The sequence below is a fragment of the Nycticebus coucang genome, chromosome 7 (assembly GCF_027406575.1).
Source record: "Nycticebus coucang isolate mNycCou1 chromosome 7, mNycCou1.pri, whole genome shotgun sequence".
In the NCBI taxonomy this organism is placed as follows: domain Eukaryota; kingdom Metazoa; phylum Chordata; class Mammalia; order Primates; family Lorisidae; genus Nycticebus; species Nycticebus coucang.
Window position 1 is genome coordinate 100,877,568 of NC_069786.1, and position 19,972 is coordinate 100,897,539.

Sequence of the window (19,972 nt, forward strand, 5' to 3'; positions counted from 1 at the left end):
GAACTTATAAGTATCTTGGTTTTCTTAGCACTTTTAGTCTGTTATTGTTATATTAAATTGGTGACTTGATGCAGCATGTTTTGGAAGAATATATATAGTGACTTCTATCATTTATGCATTTAACTTGTGATGATTCAGCCACCTTTCTGCTAAGCGAATTAGGCACGGGCTCCAGAAAGTGAGGAAGGAGACATAAAACTGCTGTTCCCTTTGCCCTGTTTCTTTCTTGTCTCTCTCAGTGTATCTTACTTTTAACATGTAGTTCTAATGTTTATTTATTTTTAATTTTTAAAATTTATTTTTTTATTAAATTGTAACTTTGAACATTGATGCATTTATGGGGTTCAGTGTACTGCTTTGATACACAATGTGAAATGCTTACATTGAACTAAGTAACACATTCATCACAATTATACTCGTTTCTTAATAGTTTTTAGTTCTAATGTTTAAAGAAAACCTTTTTTTTTTTTTTTTTGTAGAGACAGAGTCTCACTTTATGGCCCTCGGTAGAGTGCCGTGGCATCACACAGCTCACAGCAACCTCCAAGTCCTGGGCTTAAGCGATTCTCTTGCCTCAGCCTCCTGAGTAGCTGGGACTACAGGCACCCGCCACAACGCCCGGCTATTTTTTGGTTGCAGTTTGGCCGGGGCCGGGTTTGAACCCGCCACCCTCAGTATATGGGGCTGGCATCTTACCGACTGAGTCACAGGCGCCACCCCTAAAGAAAACCTTTTTAAAAAATTTTTAAAATTTTTTACATAACATATCTCTACACAAGCCTAAATGAAAAAATGGCCATCTTCTTGATCCTGGGATTGTGTATTTCTCTTTAATAAGATACTTTCCCATTTGCTTTTGAAGGGTAAGTTTGACTAAATGTGTTTTCTTACTGTTTATTCTCAATTTAGAACCTAACTGCCCTAGAAAATGAGATACCATTGTATATGAGTAGGTATTACAAGGAAGAAATATTTATAAATTTTGGTTGGTGTTTAGAAAATCACCAGGTTTGGGTGAAGTTGAAAAGGATGGATAGCCACTAATTTGGTTCTGTAATTATAGGAATGTTATTCTTTTCACATCCTATTTTGTTTTTTTCCCCCTAGTTGTGGCGATTTATGACTATACAAAAGACAAGGAAGATGAGCTGTCCTTTCAGGAAGGAGCCATTATTTATGTCATCAAGAAGAATGACGATGGTTGGTATGAGGGAGTTATGAATGGAGTGACTGGGCTCTTTCCAGGGAATTATGTTGAATCTATCATGCATTATTCTGAATAGAGCTCAGAAGGGCTGTGCTTCCCTTATGGGAATAGTCAGGTCTTCCCAGATTATCTGAAGGCCCTGGAGATTCCACTCCAGTAAAATAAAATGAAGGATAAAAATGATACAAATTACTTTTTTTGATTTATCCCCCAGTTATTAAAACAAAAGCAAGCTGAGTCTGAACAAATGGATCTTTCTGCCATCATTTGTATTATGCTGAGCTGTCTGGATGGAAATAAAGTGACCATTTCTGAATATGTGAAAGGTATAACAACATAACGATGTAGCTAAAACAAATCAGATTAAGACTGATTCAGAAAAATCTAGGATCTTTCTCAGGAATACTGTGCACCCTTGGGATTTCTCCTCCTGACGAATGTGTGGCAGTGGGTGTTCTTTACTGCCTGTGCTAAGGGGTTCACTTATAGCCCAGTGGGTACCATGGCCCCTCACTTTCTTCTACTTGTATGAACAGGAGGGAACCAATATTTAAATACCATACATAACCATTTTTTACAATTGTTTCAGATGGCTTTTTCCCTCTTTAACACTGTAAATTCTGCATTCTTTGAGCACTTGAGCGCATCAAATAAGTTAGTGCTGAACTCGCATCCTTTCATGTTTCTGTTTGTAGATTATAAGAATGATGAAATGTGAAAGTCTCCCAACATTCCAAGGATAGTTAACAATTGCCATGGTTTGATTTAATGTGCTGCTTCATGAGACTGCATTGTCACTGATGGCCAGTATATCCATATGTAAAATGTGGTAGGCTGGGTTATATGCTGAGGTAGGTGTGCAGAGCCAGATGTGAAGGTTCCTAAGGTTCTAAAGAGATTGAATGTAGAAATATTCTTCTTAGCAGGCATCCTGAACCCTTGCCTTGGGTGGTGTTTTCAGGAGTAGGATCTTGGAGGCCAGACCAACTATTACTATCACTTCTTTCATTGTTTAGGAAAACACTATTCTTTTTTGGAAGAGAAGAGTGGTTATTTGCAAGTCTCTTGATAGTTCCTGGGGATAAAAGGCTTGCTACTGTGCTCTCTGAATGTTATTTATGGCCAGTGTTAGTTGCTGCTGTGTCATTTACTCAACTCTAGGAAAGGTAAATACTCACCCGATTTTTTGATTTAATTTTGAAATAGCTGCTTTTAGTAAGAACTTGAACCTTATATTTTAGACTAAGAATTTAATTGTGGGATAAGAGTAATAGACTAAAATATTTAATTATCCAACCACATTGGTAAAAGCTAATATAATTGAAAGAAACAATAACAAAAAATATTTCTCTCACATGTAGAATCATTATAGCTTCAAATTCAATGGAGTTTGTAGGGCAGATGGCTCTAATCATCACAACGGAAATGAGTTTTAAGAAATAATCAAAATCCAGGACAGCTTAAGTCTCTGTGGGTGCATGCTATGAGAATGGGCCAGCTCATTTTCTGGCACAGAGCTGCCAGTATGGGTTCTTCCTAGTCCCAGTGACTCAGCCAGAATAGAGCTCTGCCAGGTAATTTCCCTGTGCTAGGTTAAAGGGGAGAGGCAGTAGTCACGTACATGATGGGGTGGTGAAGACAGAGGAATGTGAAAAAGGAACAAGTATAGTCGTATATGAGGAAATTCTGATAGGTGTAGGTAGAAGTTAATATTCCACTTGCACATTTGCTATCTGGGCATAAAACTTTGTCCCCCTTTAACTAACAGCCCGCTATAGTTTCCTTATCAAGACTTTTCTTAAGTTGCAATTTTTAAAAAAAATACATTACAAGTTAGATTTGCTATTTCACTTTGAGGTTTTCTCAGCACTTTGGATTTAGCTTTCAATAATTTGGCTCCATTACACATTCCATGTTGTGCTTTTATTAGGTCATTTCAACATCTCATATTCCTTCAAAGGCCCCTCAGTATCCTCTCAGCTTTTAGTTCTATTATGGACCCAAACTAGACTATGTGTAGATAGGTGAAGCCTCATAGTACTGGTGTATGACTAGGGAAACTGATTTGAAAATTAAATGTTCCAATTATTATAGCTTTTTGCTGAGACAGCTTAGTGGATTAATAAAGCAGAGGGTGTTTTGGAACTGAACCAGTAGTTCCCACAGCTCACCACAACAGAAGCAGAGAAGACAACTGTACAGAAAGCAGAGTTGGTGGCAATGAGCAGGAATGCAGCTTACCTGTTGGACCCCTGCTGGATTGGGGAGTGCAGAAGACACTGGTCAAGTCCTTTATACTGAAGACTTGCAGCGGGGGGAATATCCATGGGTCAGCTGATCTTTTTCCTATATTATTTAGTATGTGTGTGTATTTTGTTTTTGCAAAGAATACCTGTTGGATTTTCTGCATATTTTAAATTTTTTGTATAGCTTTAAATTCTATAGATTGTCTTGGAAGGACTATGTAATGATGATGGGCCAGGCCTATAGTATAATTGGAGACTTTTAATGTATGTGATATTTCATAGATTGCATGCTATTAATAATCTGTGAGGGTAGTATTTCCTATTTTATTGTGAGTTTCACCCATTTATCTTTTTATAAACTAAAAGTCAATTGGCATTAGGACTTCCAAATGAATGCAGAAAATCTTACATGCTACTTACTAGTAATATTGTAGCAAAGATATTCAAGTCTAAAATCTGCTGACCACTAAGCACCCATTTTATCAGAATAGAGAAATCTAATGGGAAAGGGCATTCTTTCCTCCTCAAATGTTTCTTTCTGTTTCCACTCATATTAAAAAAAAAAAAAAAGAGAGTGACTAGTTGTCTTTCTTTTTTTTTTTTTTTTTTGGTATTAAATGAAAATATACTTTGTTGTCTTTGACTTCGTGGCCAAGGCAATAAATTGGAAACAGAAATAGTGCCATTTTAGATCTGAGAGATTCAGCCTGCTGTGTTTGGAATAATTATGAATCTTTTAAGCTGTCTTGTTTAATATTCTCCATCTTTTGGCTACTTCCTTTCTCAGAGGCACTTGCTGTTCCTTAGGGATGGTGAGGGCCTGCTAATTGTGCTATATGTTCCTAAAAGTCATTGGGTGTGAGACATTTTCAACCCCTCCTTTCCTCCTCCTGTTGCTGTTTATTACCCAGCAGGAGAGAATTGTTTTATGCAACTTTGCAGTGATGAGTATCACATAGCTGTGCTCCTTAGCACTAGGTATTGATTACTTAAGATTTTTCTGTTAGGGAGTAGTTGGCTTTTATCTTGTGTTCTTTTTCTTCTAGAAAGTGACCTTTCTGCATTAAGCACTGTTGTTTTGTCTTTTATTATCTTTCCTCCTCTGTGGAAAGAGCATGGCATGTCCTGAAGGCCACCTTTACCTTTGAAAAGGGTTTGGTGGAGGAATTGGCAACAACTACCCAATCCTTCAAAAGAACAGGGATCTGTTCACTTCTGAACTTCTTGTTTGAGAACTCCTGACTGGTGTTAAGGTGATAGTTTCTCCTAGACAATTTACTTAAGAGTTATGGAATATTAGAGCTAGATGAGGTCTTAAAAATTTTCGTGGTTTTTGGGCGGCACCTGTGGCTCAGTTGGTGGGGCGCCGGCCCCATATACCGAGGGTGGCGGGTTCAGACCCGGCCCCGGCCGAACTGCAACCAAGAAATAGCCGGGTATTGTGGCGGGCACCTGTGGTCCCAGCTGCTCGGGGGGCTGAGGCAGGAGAATCGCTTGAGCCCAGGAGTTGGAGGTTGCTGTGAGCTGTGTGAGGCCACGGCACTCTACCGAGGGCCATAGAGTGGGACTCTGTCTCTACAAAAAAAAAAAAAAAATTTTCGTGGTTTTTGACTGATGAGGTAAGATGTTTCTGTTTCAGATGAACAGCTACTTAATAACAGCAGAGTTCCTCAGTGCCCAGCACTCTTTCCAGTACACCACAACTGTCTTAACTAAATGTGCTGTATTTTTCTTTAAAAATTAAGAGTTCTACTTGATGTTTTTAGGAATATACTTGAAAAGATATGCCATGTTTTGATAAATGCCATAAGTTATTTAAAGGAGTATACTAGATATAGCTTCAATTAGTGAAAATAATCTTCATTTACCCCTTCTAAAACTATACTCAGTATAAACACTTTTCCATAAGGTATAGTAGAAGTACATTAATTCAACACTGGCAGGAGCACAGCACAGGAAACCGCCTTATTTGAGAGCGCCTTATAAAACTAAATGGAGGCATTGAACTCATTACCTTTAAGTTTGCTTCATGCTGAGTTTTGTTCCTATTTTATTGAGAATCTCATAATTCTAAAAAAAAAAAAAAAATTACAAATGAAACGACAGGGCCTAGCTGTGTATAAAATGATCCTTGCTAAATACCTTAAGGTTTTTTGTAAAAAAGAAAAAGAACAAAAAGCTTATTTTCACATTAAAACGAAACCTCTTTTACAGCTTCAGAATTCTATGGAAAGCAGTTTCTATCATATTTTGTGTCCATGTACCATATTTCTTAAAATGGTTTACAAAAGAATGTAAATGATTTGCGATCTGGCTAGTTGTGCTTTTTAGCTCCCACGTGGAGGGTTGGTGGCGTTGAGTAAAAACCATTCAGGAAAAGGAGGGAGCAGTTTTGTTGCCAGTAATGTTCCCTATGTGTGCCATTAAACCACCTCCAGATAAATGGGGGAACATTCACTTTTTAATTTTTTAAATGTATTTGGAATTAATTGTTGCTGTGTACTAAGAACTTGATCTAAATAAAATCCCACAAAGTATATTTAAGTGTCTTGTGAAATATCTAAGTAACTTCTTTTTCTAAGGTGTTGGGGATGATTCTTGACTGTGTAGCTGTTTGTAATACTGAAGTCTTTTTAGACTTAACATATTTAAAATGTTGAGACTTAGACCAGCTGTCTTTGAAAAGGTTCAGAGATCGGGCGGCGCCTGTGGCTCAGTCGGTAAGGCACCAGACCCATATACCAAGGGTGGCAGGTTCAAACCCGGCCCCGTCTGAATGGTAACCAAAAAATAGCTGGGCGTTGTGGCGGGTACCTGTAGTCCCAGCTACTCGGGAGGCTGAGGCAAGAGAATCGCTTAAGCCCAGGACTTGGAGGTTGCTGTGAGCTGTGTGATGCCATGGCACTCTACGGAGGGACATAAAGTGAGACTCTGTCTCTACAAAAAAAAAGAAAAAAAGAAAAGAGATCACTTAGCACTGATCTCTTTGTTTCAGAGATCAAACCTGGTTAATTATGAAGTGTTTTCTATCCCTATTTTTGCTATAAGCCAACGTAGGATTTTATCACTTTCCTCCAAATATATCTTAATTCTGTTAAATGTAAACCTTTTTCAAACACTGAGGATGGGTGTTGACTAAAAAAATATCAGCTGGGTCAGAAGTGTGATTTGAAAGACCCCAAATCTCCCAAAGCACTAGTAAGCCTATGTGTGTGGCTGAGAACCCAGATTGTAAACTGACAAAAAGAATTTTCTAATGATGTTTGAAAGTAACAATGGAGAATAATGCTTCATTTTTATTTCCTCTGTCCCTTTATCTTTTGGATAGCATTACGTAATATAATATACAGTACTCAGCTAATGCATTTACAAAGGCATGCTTTCAAGAAAAGGATTTCTTACCAGTAGAGATTTTAAGCATGAGAGCAGTCTTAAGATGTTTAGTATCCAATCTTATTCTATTAAAGTGACTCCTTTTGAGATACTTTGGAATGACATTTGGTTGAAATTCTTAGTGGGTTTGTGGGTATATGCCATTTTTTCTGTGGTCTGTGTTTGTTGTACAATGTATAGCTGCTGTTTGCTTCTGAAGCCAAAGTACAGATGCATTTTCACAACCAGATATAGGGCTAACATATTTTTGCCCTAGTAGGTAAATAATGATCTATAAACAGAGTATACATTTTGTACACACAATCACATGGTATTCAGACACATAGTTGTGACTCCAATCTTTGAAACAAAAAGCATCCTTTTTGTGTACTAATTTGTACCTAGGTCTTTAAAGACATATCCGTAAAAGCTATTACCATTCTTAATTGCTAACGTATTTAATGGCCAGAGCTCCCAGGTCTGTTGGTACAGACAAATTGAACACATCAAACGATTAGTTTATTCACCATGATACTTAATTTGTTCTTACTGTGGCCTATTTTTGGGTACCCCCAACATAAAAGACAAAACCAGGTTTTTAGTGGTGCCAATTCACAAACACTCAAGTGAAGTCCCCATGTTTAAATGAAATCTATGATTTTTTTTTCTTTTTATTAAGGATTGGGTAAGCTGACAGTAAAAACATGTAACTGAAAAAACAAATTTACACTGACTGTACGACTGCTGTTCTAAGCCATTACAATAGTTTACTGACAGTAACTGGCAAGAGTAATTTAGAAAATAACTTAATCCAGCAGAACAAAAACACCTCAGTAGTACTGAATACATCTCTCTCTCATATATATCTCTCTATATATAGTTTTGCACAATCAGGGAGCAAGGCACATAATGAAATGAGAGCATACATTTATGCAGAAGAAAATGACAAACCTGAAAGAAAAATCGTAACTTCATCTTTACTGAGCTGTGCATAATCCTTTGAGGTCCTCTGGCTGGTAAATTACAATGCAGTTCCTTGTGTGGTCTTTTTCATGCTTTAAAAAAGTATATTTCTACATTGTATCTATTTATGGCAAAGCTCCCATAGCCTAGAAGTTTGTGTGAGCCTTGACTAAGTGGGGCAGGAAGAGGGAATCCCAGTTACATATAATGTGCAATTTTCCTTTAAAGCAGTAAACAATATTTTTACAACACTTAGCACAAACTAGTGATGTTTGATCTTAAATGTACATTCTGTTAAGAAGAGTTCACAAGTGATAATTAAGCAAAATCATTTCAAACATTCCAGTTAATGCTTATTTTTCTAGAAGGGATTATTTACAAGTAGAGAAAAAATATAAGAGGTGGGGGATCATGAAAATGGCAGTTTTTGGTATTAGGTTACAATAAATTTAACGAACAAATGAAGAATTTCCAAAATGTAAGGTTCTTCCCCTCACCCTCCTGCCCTTAAGTGCTGTAGACATGTTTTACTGTTAAGAAGAGATTGAGGCTTCCATAGCCATGAGCTTGGTTTCAGTAGCCATCCATGATTGACACAGTTCACATCTTGGTGTAATCATCTTTATAGAATATGTAGTGCTCACCATCACCCTGACTCAGTTTGCTTTTCTAAATGTCTTTGGTAAAAAGCAGCCAGACCCCGTTTTAGGTAGATGAAGACAGCTGACAGCTCTTTTGAGATACTTTTTCCATTTCTGCCCTAAAACTAGAAATACCTTACTTTGCTTTCATTAGCACCTCAGTTTGCTTGGATTTTTTTTTTTTTTTTTTTTTTTTTTAATGCTGTTTAGCCAAAGGAGTTCAAGGCACTGGGTAATTGTTTTCTTTCCTAAACGGTTTGTCACTTCAAGTAAAAAACTATTTTGGAGAGTTTTTCCTTTTAAGTGTTGATCAAGTATATTGTTTTGCCTTTTTTAAAAAAAATTTAACAAGTTTATTGTACAGCTAAATTTCACATTTCTTTCATATAGGCTGTCCAAGGACACAGTAAGAACTGAGCACTTATTTTGAGGGATAGACTGGGTAAAGGTATAGAAATATTCTCTATGAAGTTTAAAAGGAAAAATCTTAAAAATTGGTATTTAATTCTGTTCTACTTGTACTTTCTCTTTGGATCAAATCTCCTTTGTGAGCGTCACATACTCCTACAGGGTTGGGGTACCTGCTTTACACAGATGACGAAGTGTGTGTGTGAGAGATCAAAAGTGCCAAAGGTACTTGTAAAGTCTTTTTTTTTTCCCCAAGAAAGTCATCCTTTCAAGTGTAGAAGCCCAAGTTTTTACACCTATTTTATTGAAAGCGAGTCACGATACCTACAGTCATACACGATCATATGGCATTTAATTTAAATTTGAATAAAATCTGTGGGATTACAGCAGTTAAATATTTTCCAGACTGATTTATAACCTTACATCCTTGACATGAGCTTATTTTCCTAGGTGATCCCCCAATTTTTGCTTTCTTGATAAACTCAGCAATTTTTCAGTGATAAGAAAACATGTAGAGAGGGAACCCATGATAGTTCACAGCCCTTTTTTGCAGGATATGCCATCAGTGGGCAGGAGCACCTTGATTTTAGAGGACTATAAAACACCACGTTTATGTCACTTTATTTGAAATTTTGATTAAAATAGTTTTCTGTAACTTAAGAGTCTGCAATCCTTGTCTTTAAAAGTCCCAGAAGTTTAAAATCCAATCTACAGTTAAACGGATAGCTGTAAAAACATTAATAGTACTTTTCCCAAGGAGAATTTTAGCAGCTAAGGAAAAGAAATGTATTTAACACTCTGGGAGGCTGAGGCAGGTAGATTGCTTGTGCTCAGGAGTTTGAGACCAGCCTGAGCAAGAGTGAGACCCCTTCTCTACTAAAAATAGAAAAACTCGCTGGGGGTCATGGTGGGTGCATGTAGTCCCAGCTACTTGGGAGGCTGAGGCAGGAAGATTGTTCAAGCCCAAGAGTTTGAGGTTGCTGTGAGCTATGTTTGACACCACAGTGCTCTACCCAGGGTGAAAGAGTGAGACTCTATTTCTTTTATTTTGTTGAGACAAATGAAATAATCTATTATGTTTGAGTAATAAATCCAGGCTAGTAAAATTTAACATAGAATAGTCTAATATTTTTATTACCTATGAACCTGAAGTTTTACTGCAAACAGGTTCTGCTGTCCTTCAGAGTTGATGCCCAAACTTTAAGCATAGAGTGATCCAGTTATGAATTTATAGTAGAAATTAAGGGTGTCACTAATTAAGCAAGCCACTACCTCTGATAGGCACCTGTTTTGCACTGTTCTCCATAGCAGGATGAGATCATCCATGCTGTTGACTTCAGGACGGTTAAGCCAACTGTCCGGATTTCCTTCTTTGACCTGAAGCAACCAAGCTTTTGTAGAGCTGCCCACCAGAAGGCAGTGAAGGAAGGCACAGTACTAGTGGCATCTGGCAGTATATGCTTTCCAGGAATACACCAGAAAAGAGCTAGATGTAGAATGTCAAGAAAAAAAAAAAGCAAAAAAACATCCCAACAAAAATTCAAATTAAAAACTCAGAGTAAAACATTAGAAGTTTAGTAACCTAAAGTATCACTTTAGTTTTCTTTTAATTCAGTTGTCTCACACATATGGTAATTTATTTAAAATAGCCATTTCCACCATTGGAGAAATGTAAAAGGAAAACAGCTTGTTGTCAGACTGGCCACTGAGGACGTGGGGTAAAAATGACATAGTTTCCCCTTTCCTCTGGCCCTGCTCTGTTCTTGGCATCACTAGTGTTCAAAAGAAGTAAACCATCAGGCTTGACACAAGCAAGAAATCTAGAAAATTCTGCATTGAAAAAATGGCTGTTTTAGGGCTCAAATTATGGGCAAAAGAAGATTGGGGTATATTATTTCCCCCTCCCCTGGGAAAGTTGAAATTGTCTACCTTCATATTTTAAAAACCTCATCATAAACAAATCAAAATGTAGGGATGAATCGATAATTGGATTCACATTCTTAGTAACTGTTTAACCCACAAATGTGTGTGATCTTTAGAATATAAAACCGTAGGCAGCAAACTATGGGAAATCACTTCACTCAATGAGTCACTGTGGAGCCTGGCAGCCTACTCAAATGCTACCCAAATTGTTGTGCATGCTTAAATTAACAAATGCAGATGTGCTAAAAGGTCCTTTCAAAAGTTTATCTATCGAGCACACAACTTTGTGAACAATTTGAAAGATTTAAAAATCTTTTCAGGAAGCAGGCTCTTAAACACAATGGTATACTTATTGCTTCATCACCGCATGAATATACTGAACAGCATCCTAGAGAGAGCAAGGTGCTGGCACCATGTGTTCTCTGTGACAGTTTTCTTGGAGAGTGGGGTATAGTAAGACCTATGGATGCAGCACAGGTTTTCTTACTCTCCAATTACTGTATTTAAAATCCTGCCTCATTTTATTGGTATCAGTTTTTCTAGTGCAACAGTGTCAGAAGTCTGGTGCAGTTAGCATTAGGAACTCTTACTCATAATAGGCATAGACTCTACCTGGTGTGCTCACAAGTGCTGGGATGGCCAGTTTTTTCTCTTGTGTTTCAGAGCAGTTCTCACTGCATTTTCTTCCTAACAATCATTTTATCATAAATTGATGAGACAGTATACATTTATCTCATGTACCAGGGAAAATTCACTTGAAGAAAAAGCATAGAGAAGTAATGGTGTGTCCTTAGAGCAGTGAGTCTGCATTATACCACCTGCATAATGTGCACTGCTACTTCTTACACTTGGACCTCACTGCTCCAGCAGAACACCTGGTCACCTGGACAAAGTCCCACACCTAGGCCACAACCAGCAAGGGTCCTAGTAGCTCCAATAGCTATGAATGAAAATGTCAAAACTTCATTTATTTCCGTCCACAGCAGTCACATACTTTATGAATTCTTTGTATTATGTGTTACAATCTGATTAATGACATTTGCACAGGGGCTGGTTTTGTTCTTTCACCCTTCCCACGGAGCAATACACAACATAAGCATTTCAGAAAGTGTGTCTTTTGTAATGACGCACCATTATCGGGCACAGGATGTGTGTATTTCATATACCAATTGACTACAGATATCTAATATTGACATCTACCTTTTAAAGCACATTCTATAAGCAGGTAACTAGTGACCCAAAGGTATACTGGGACAGAGAACAGTGTTGGACACTCTCTTAAAGCATGGACCGTGAAGCCAAATTGATGAAGCTTCATAAAACTACTAAAAAGGAACTATCCAGGATTATAACACTGTTTTTTGTGTACTGTGGGCAAAGAGCTTACCTGTGAGAATTCATCCTACATAGGGTAGGATCATTGCACAGTTCTGCCACTTACAATGGTCAGTTACACCATGTTATCACTTTCTAGGCACAAACACACACAGAGGATGTTTGTGAGCATTCCCCGTCATGCACGACTGATTGACCCGTTCTGTGAAGCTGAGAGTTTCCTGATTTAAAGTGCCCCCCTTTACATGATAATGAAATGCCAGTCAAGAAGTTCCAACTTCAGCCAGCTGGGGGAAGAACAAACACAGAAGCCCCACAGATATACCAAACATCCTGGTGGTTTTCTCAAACTGAGAAATAGCACATTATACATCTATTTCTTAATTATATAATACACAACATGCACAGATAGGCTACGCATGGACAGACACTTATAAAATACCTTCTAAGTAAGTAAGAAGTTTTTGGTCCAATCCACATGATAGATTAAATGAAATTGTAAGAGACAGCACACATCCCCTTCCATGCCTCTTCCACCCAAAAACACACAAAAGTCACTTTCAGATTAGGAGGGAAAAGGAATAAATAGAAGCACTCTCAGCTCGTCTCTCTATACACACATACATGTATACATATATACACACACTATGCATAGCCATGGTTGTACACATACGTGCACGTACACACAGCTGGACACTACCTGAATACCACCACCACCACCACACCAGGAGGTTCTGAACACCTGTTTCATAGATGATCAGATGAGCTGACTGATTTAGAGATCCCATGAAATACAGACCTAAAGTAAGCTACCAGTCCCTAGAGAGCTTGGTGTTCTGGTCTCTTTTGGGGGGAGTTGGAGGGGGTCCTCTCCGCAGTGTTGCGTAGCCTGATATGTGACTCCCTCCATAACCAGCCTTCTGCTGTTCAGACAGCAGCTCGGGGGGTGGCGGGGGCAATGCCATATCATCCATGGTGGCTGTGGGTTCTGCTCTGGACATGCGGGAGGAGGAAAGTGAGCCATGCCGAGTTATGGACTTCCGTTGCAGTGTCCTGTTGAGGTCAGCCAGGAATCCAGGCTGGACACTAAGGCTGGATTTGGGAGAGGTGGGCACTTGTGGCACAACTGTGGCCATTGCTGGCTGCTCCGAGATCTCCACTTGAGTGAGGCGGGTGCTGTCGTTCCGTTTGGGTCGCGTGGGTGGAGGGGCTTTCTTCACTGATGTTTTAGACCATGGCTGTGGTTGAGGGTTAACAACTGCCACTTTTGGAGAGGTGTTGCCCGAGAATACTGCTGGAATCTCTACCGGGGGTAAAGGAAGCTCTATTTCAGGTGGAGGGGGTGGAAAGTCAGAATCAGATGGAGGAGATGGAAATTCTACCACAGCGTCCTTTCCACGCCCACTCAGCACAGAGGCTTTTGCTGACATACCCCCTTGCTGGAGAACTCCAGGAAGGTTAACTCCAGAAAGATTTAGTTTCCCAGGTTTGGGAGGTGCTGCAGGAGGTGGTGGGGTCTCCTTGCTGGGAGACCCTGATTCTGCCGGTGGTGCAAACTTGCTGACTAGAGTGTCCACTGAGGGTCTCTTAGGCTCAGGGTGCTCTGCACAGCCGCTGGATTTAATGCTGGAATTGCGCTGTGGGGTTGGGGGTGGTTTCTTTCCTCCAGGGCTAGATGTCTTACTGGTCTTTTTGCCTGGAGATCCACTTTTGTCAGGGACAGGAGCAGCTGTGGGTGGTGGCGGTGGTGGAGGTGGTGGGGCTGGGGTTGGAGCTGGGGGGAGTGGAGGAGGCGGGAACACCAGACTGCTCTCAGGAGGGGGAGGAGGGAAGTCTGGAGAAGGGGCAGGGATGGAGCTGGGCTGCCACTTGGGTTTTGCTTTCACAGCAGGAGGGGACTGTGGAGCTACATTTGCTGGGATGGGCTTTAAGGGTTGAGATTCCACAGGCGGAGGGGTTGGAGGAGGGGGAAACTGGCTGGCAATCTGCTTCACCATGGAAGGCACTGGGGACAATGGAGAGGGAGGGGGTTTTACACAGAAACTCTGTTGCTTAGGTAAGGTCGGTGGGGGGACTGGACCAGGAGGGGCTGGAGGAGAGGGTGCAACATGAGAAATAGGGAAAGCTAGGTGCTTTTTTGCTGGGGGCACTGGAGGAGTCGGTGTCAGTGCAGCTTGAGTCACGACAGGCAGCACGGTCTTGGTGCCAGCGGGTGGGGGCACAGTCACAAGGGGCTTTGGGGGGGCTTGGGGAGGGAGGGGTGCAGGGACAGGAGGAGGTGGGGGGGGTGTTGGAGGAGCCGCCTGAGTAACATGCTGAACCTGATGAATCTTTAGTGGAGGAGGGGGAGGGCTGAACTGCGGGAGGGATGGGCCACAGGGTGCTGGCTTCAGCTGGGCCATCGCTGAGCCTGGGGTTGGAGGCGGGGGAGGGGGCGGGGGAGGCGGGATAACTCCATTGGGGGGCACGAGGATCTGAGGCTTTACTGTTTGTGGCTGCATCACTGGGGGTGTTGGAGGCTTAAATAGGGGTCCGGACTGTTGAGCCGCATTCTGCAGCCTCGTTATGGTGCTGTACTTGACAAACGTGGGGGCCGCGGAACCTGCAGAAGGTGCAGACTGGCTGGGGAGCGGGGGAGGAGGAGGGGGAGGTGGTGGTGGTGGCGGAGGTGGTGGTGGAGGTGGTGGGGGGAGGGGTGGGGAAGGCTGTGAAGCACTGTAGGGGGTGACTATCTTAGGTTGCGGGGATAAAGGGGGCACAAGTGAAGTGTAGGGCCGATTCATAGACTCCATTCGATTCATGGACTCCATTCGGACCTAAAGAAAGTATAAAAGGGGGTGGGAGAGAGAGAAAAAACAGTTACAGAGGCAAGCTTTGGTAGCGTAGAAGTAAAAAGCAAGGAGTCTGGAACATGCATGAAAAGAAAGCAGCAGCTTGTGGTGACCATAAAGATGGACAGTGTCATGAAGATTAAATCTGATTCTTTGGGCAGTAAGGACACAGAGAAAATCTGTTTTACCCAACGGTATGCTCAAATAATTTCCCACTGTAAAAGATGTCTGAATGGTTGGCGGCAGGGTGCATGATTTCGGACCTTGGAGTAGGACTTTCCCACTCCCTGCCCTAAATGGGAAGCTGGGGGTCAGAGGCTCTGAGCACTGGACGTGGGAAGGGGACATGTGACCCTCGATGTCTCCTTCCATCCATGAGCACATCCACGTCAAGCAGATGTCATAACTGGGTCTAAGAGTGCTGCTGGAGGCCTCCTGAGGAGCTTTTTGATGCTAGTAAGCTGACACATAAGAGTGTGAGAATGTTCAGCAGGCGTGCACAGTCACACAGGAATGAATGGGCTTGACACACACACTTGTGCTTGTGTGAGACACTTGCATCCAGCATGCAGAGGTCCAGCAATGCAGGTAATGAGGTGGGGTGGCATTCTTTACATTTGTTTTACTGGAAAATACATAAAGAAATCCTTTGTAAACATTGTAACAAAAGATCACAAAAATATACAGAAAAAATCAAAAGAAAATAAGAAGAAACTTTGGAAGGCTATAGTAAAATAAATGTACCTGGAAATGGGAGCTAGTGTTTGACAACAACTGCTGACCCACCCCATCATTGCTGAAATGACCATATCTGTTGGTTTATTTTATGGAGCTAGTCACGCACAATAGTGGCTCAAGAAAAGACCCTTGGTTTAGTAAATTTTGAGTGTGTCTTTTAGGCTTTATGAACAAATTCTGAGGACCCAAGATAAATCATTTGTTTTCAATTACTAATGACATCTAGCAGGAATCGAGAATGTTTGTTAGTAGACTAGAAAAGTCATTATAGGGCAGAATTCTGATGCCCATCACACATTTCCTTGAAAATTACACATTGAGGTAAAAGTATTAGTTTGTAAGATTTGGTTAAAGGAGAGTCACTCAAGTTAATGTGTTTCCAGATGATAGCCCCTGACCTTAACTTGACCCTGTCTTGGCTGCTTCAGGGGTGCAGGCCTTAGCTGTGCTGGCCTTCTCATTTGGCACCTGAGACTGAGGTAACAGAAGAAGAAATACACAGAACGATCAAGACTCAAGTTGTCACTGCAACATGGCAGGGTTCATATTCTTTCTGAAACACTTGATGGGACTTGGCTTCTTAATCACAGAGCATTTGGGTCTTTGTTTTCCTTGGCCTTACATATAACAAATAGATAGTGGGGTTTTTTTGGTGGTTTTTAGCCAGGACTGGGTTTGAACCCGCCACCTCCCAGCATATGGGGCCGGCTCCCTACCTCTTTGAGCCACAGGCGCTGCCCTACAAATGGATAGTTTTATAACTTAAAATTGCACATGGATCTCACCATTAATAACTTGGTAAAAGCAAAGGGTTTTTTTGTAGATATCTGAGTTATGTAACCAGGTTCTCTAGTACATTTTTAGTTACTAGCTACATCTATATTGATTAAATGGGGAAAAGGAGAGAACCTTTTTTTTTTCCTTTTTTTTTTTTTATTGTTGGGGATTCATTGAGGTTACACTGATTGCATTTGTTAGGTAAAGTCCCTCTTGCAATCATGTCTTGCCCCCATAAGGTGTGGCACACACCAGGCAAAGGAGAGAATCTTAAAAGTTTGACTCACTAATAGGGGTAAATTGTCAGTGTTTTAAAAATTTAGGTCTTTAGAGCCAATTCTCAAAACACTTCTGAGAGAAAGCGTCTCACCCCCACACTGTGCTACTAATGCTGCCTCACTCCTCCCAAAGACCAGCTATTCACATATACAAGTTAAGGGATAATCTGTGGGAAAATGTCCATTTAATTTTCATTCATGATGTACTTTGGCAAGTGATTCAGGCCACAAGAAAAAGAAATCAAAATGACTATAGGGTAAAAACAAAAGGCCAGGTGTGCCATTCTTCCTCAATGATCGAGTGAGCTCTTACTCCATATTGGAATAATGACAACAACCAAGACAGACCCACCTGCATGACTACAGGGTTGTTAAATGATGTCTTAACTAAGCTGAAGAACCTCCATTTTTCTAATTGTAGTCTTGTAACAACTACAGTCATCTTCAGTGTCAATGAACAATCTACTAGGCAAGGCTCAAGAATTCAAAATTTTAAGGGGACTGATTTGAATTTAGACTTCCACATAAGTATAATTTAAGAAAATTCATCGATCCCAGATGACTTCCAAAAAGCACAAAAGAAAATAAGGAATGAGTGTGAGTGAATTAAATTACTATTGATAAAAGAATTAACTATAACCAGCTTCTCTGGAACGCATTTGGGCAGTTGCACTAGTTGGTGGTATGCCATCCAAATTACAGGTGCAAAAGAGAAAATTGTAGCTCAGCGCCCGTAACGCAGTGGTTACGGTGACAGCCACATACACCAAGGGAGCAGGGTTCAAACCTGGCCCAGGACAGCTAAACAACAATGACAACTGCAACAGAAAATAGCCCAGCATTGTGGAAGGCACCTGTAGTCCCAGCTACCTGGGAGGTTGAGGCAAGAGAATTGCTTTAGCCCAAGAGTTTGAGGTTGCTGTGAGCTGTGATGCCACGGCACTCTACCAAGGGCAACATAGTGAGATTCCGTCTCAAAAGAAAAAAAAAAGAAAAGAAAATTGTTATTTCCTAAAAATTTGAGCCACTGATATAAAAGTTGAACTGACAATTCCTTTTTTTCTTTTTTGAGATGGTAGGTCATTAGAGCCAATTTGCAAATTTCAAAGGGGAAATATATCAACAGGTCTCTCTGAGACAGCTTTATGCATTACAAAAGGAAGGCTGATTACCTAAGAAGACTGAAAAATAGGGCCAAGTAAGTCTCCTAATAAATAAAAGAGCCACAAGTTAAAACCAGAGAAATACCACAAATATCCTATGTAAAGTAAAACGAGTATATTACCTTGTTGGACTCTTCCAACTGAGTGCCTCGTTTCCAGGCTTCTGAGAAGATGGAGCTCACGATGCTCTGGGAGCGAACATGTCCTGCGGGCTGGGTATCCGAAACGCCACTGTCAGACTGATTGGAGTGATTTGACTGAGACTCTGTTTAAAATAGTTTTTAAAAAATAGGTTTAAATGAGTCACTATTCTGACAATAGGAATATATCAATTTAGATGTTTTACACAGGTCAAATGCTATGTAGGACAGTAATAAGTTTCTTTTACACAGCTCATATACAGCCAGTATTTCCACCAGAAAACGTCCCTTGAAGTTAATAGGAAAACTTAGATTCTTTTTAAATAATTCACCACAACAGACTGATAATTACAATAAAAGATTCATATAACATTATTGGTATCTTCACAACCTGATTTCGTGACTGTGTGAAATCTAGTCCCAGCAAGTAGAAGAATTAATGAACCATCAGGAGAGGATTGAATTCTTTTAAATCATGTCTTCATTATCCTGAGAATCAGCATTATTATTATTTTTTTAATTTTATGTATTTATATATTTATTTATTTATGTGAGACAGAGTCTCACTACGTCACCCTGGATAGAGTGCCATGGGCTTCAATTCTCTTGCCTCAGCCTCCGAAGTAGCTGGGACTACAGGTGCCTGCCACAAGGCCTGGCTATTTTTTTTGTTGTTGTTATAGCTGTCATTGGTGTTTAGCAGTCCCGGGCTGGGTTCAAACCCACCAGCCCCGGTGTATGTGGCCAACGCCTTAACCACTGAGCTATGGGCACCGAGCCATAATCTTCATTTTTAATATTCCTTGCTTCAGGCCATCCCAGAGTTGTAACTGTGAATTCAGACCTGTACACAATGGTTACCTCCTTTTCCCTAAAATTTGACTCCCCATTGAGAAATGTGTTTCCTAAGGATTTAAGTATTGGCCAGGTAGGACAGCGGCCATGTTATATTCTGGCTTCCTGGAAGGCACAGGAAAGCCTGTAGGGGAGCCAAGCCTGGAAGGAATGGCTGTGGGAACACAGTCTATCTCTGACTGACAGTGGGCAGGGATTGGGCAGGATTATTTCACTGGACTCCTGATTGGGAAAGGTAATCATGTGGACACACCTAACGTGATGTATGGCATCTCATGGAGACTCGTTATAGATGATCTCATCTACTTTGTGATGGGTTGGTATCATTCAACCGTGATATTAAACAAATCAGCCAAATTAGCCAAAGTAATCAAAGATAATGGCCACAAGGAAACCTAAAGCCATATATATATGTGTGTGTGTGTGTGTGTGTTTTTGCGACAGTCTCACTTTGCCACCCTCAGTAGAGTACTGTGACATTATAGCTCATAGAAACCTCAAACTCTTGGGTTCAAGTGATTTTCTCTTGCTTCAGAGACTGGGACTACAGGTACCTGCCACAATGCCCAGCTATTTTTTAGAGATGGGGATCTCACTCTGGCTCAAGATGGTCTCCAACTCCTGAGTTTAGGCAATCCACCTGCCTCAGCCTCCCAGAGTGCTAGGATTACAGGTGTGAGCCACCTGGTCCAGCTTAAACCCATACTCTCTTACATAAAGTGAAGACAATATCTTTAGGACAAGAATACAAGCAACGTAAGATAAAACCTACTCTGTTTTCTTCTTTCTTATCTCTTAATAGCTGATTGGTTTTTTAAAAATTATAGGTTCACCAATCCTCGTCTATCATCCCTAGTTAACAACAGCTTATAAGACAAGAGGCTGGAACACATGAATCCCGGTGCTCTCGTCAATGTATGATTTTAGATTTACAGTAAAAAGTCTGTTTAATACTTTATACAAACTATATGATTTTGGAGTAGGAAAAAGCACTATACCTATACTCCATGATAATGTGTGAAGGAACTTGATTTCAGTATTATTCATCTTTTCTCAATCTTCTATTCTTTAATTTCCTTATCTAAAATCCTAATT

General features: G+C 40.5%; 2 protein-coding genes across 21 annotated transcripts in view; one reads left to right on the plus strand and one right to left on the minus strand.

The window, feature by feature from the left end:
- Positions 1-5,992, plus strand: part of ABI2 (abl interactor 2) — a 122,549-nt gene extending 116,557 nt beyond the window's left edge. For 16 of the 17 annotated variants that reach the window (XM_053596328.1, XM_053596332.1, XM_053596336.1 and 13 more), the window contains one exon: positions 1,108-5,992. In XM_053596328.1, the coding sequence (XP_053452303.1) occupies positions 1,108-1,283 (176 nt within the window). In that variant the 3' untranslated portion in view covers positions 1,284-5,992. The remainder of the gene's footprint in view (positions 1-1,107) is intronic. The other variant, XM_053596331.1, reaches the window with a different exon arrangement.
- A 5,754-nt stretch (positions 5,993-11,746) lies between these two features.
- Positions 11,747-19,972, minus strand: part of RAPH1 (Ras association (RalGDS/AF-6) and pleckstrin homology domains 1) — a 134,348-nt gene continuing 126,122 nt past the window's right edge. For all 4 annotated transcript variants that reach the window (XM_053596325.1, XM_053596327.1, XM_053596324.1 and 1 more), the window contains 2 exons: positions 18,005-18,147; positions 11,747-14,911 (listed from right to left, as the gene is read on the minus strand). In XM_053596325.1, coding sequence (XP_053452300.1) covers positions 12,905-14,911; positions 18,005-18,147 — 2,150 coding nt within the window. In that variant the 3' untranslated portion in view covers positions 11,747-12,904. The remainder of the gene's footprint in view (positions 14,912-18,004; positions 18,148-19,972) is intronic.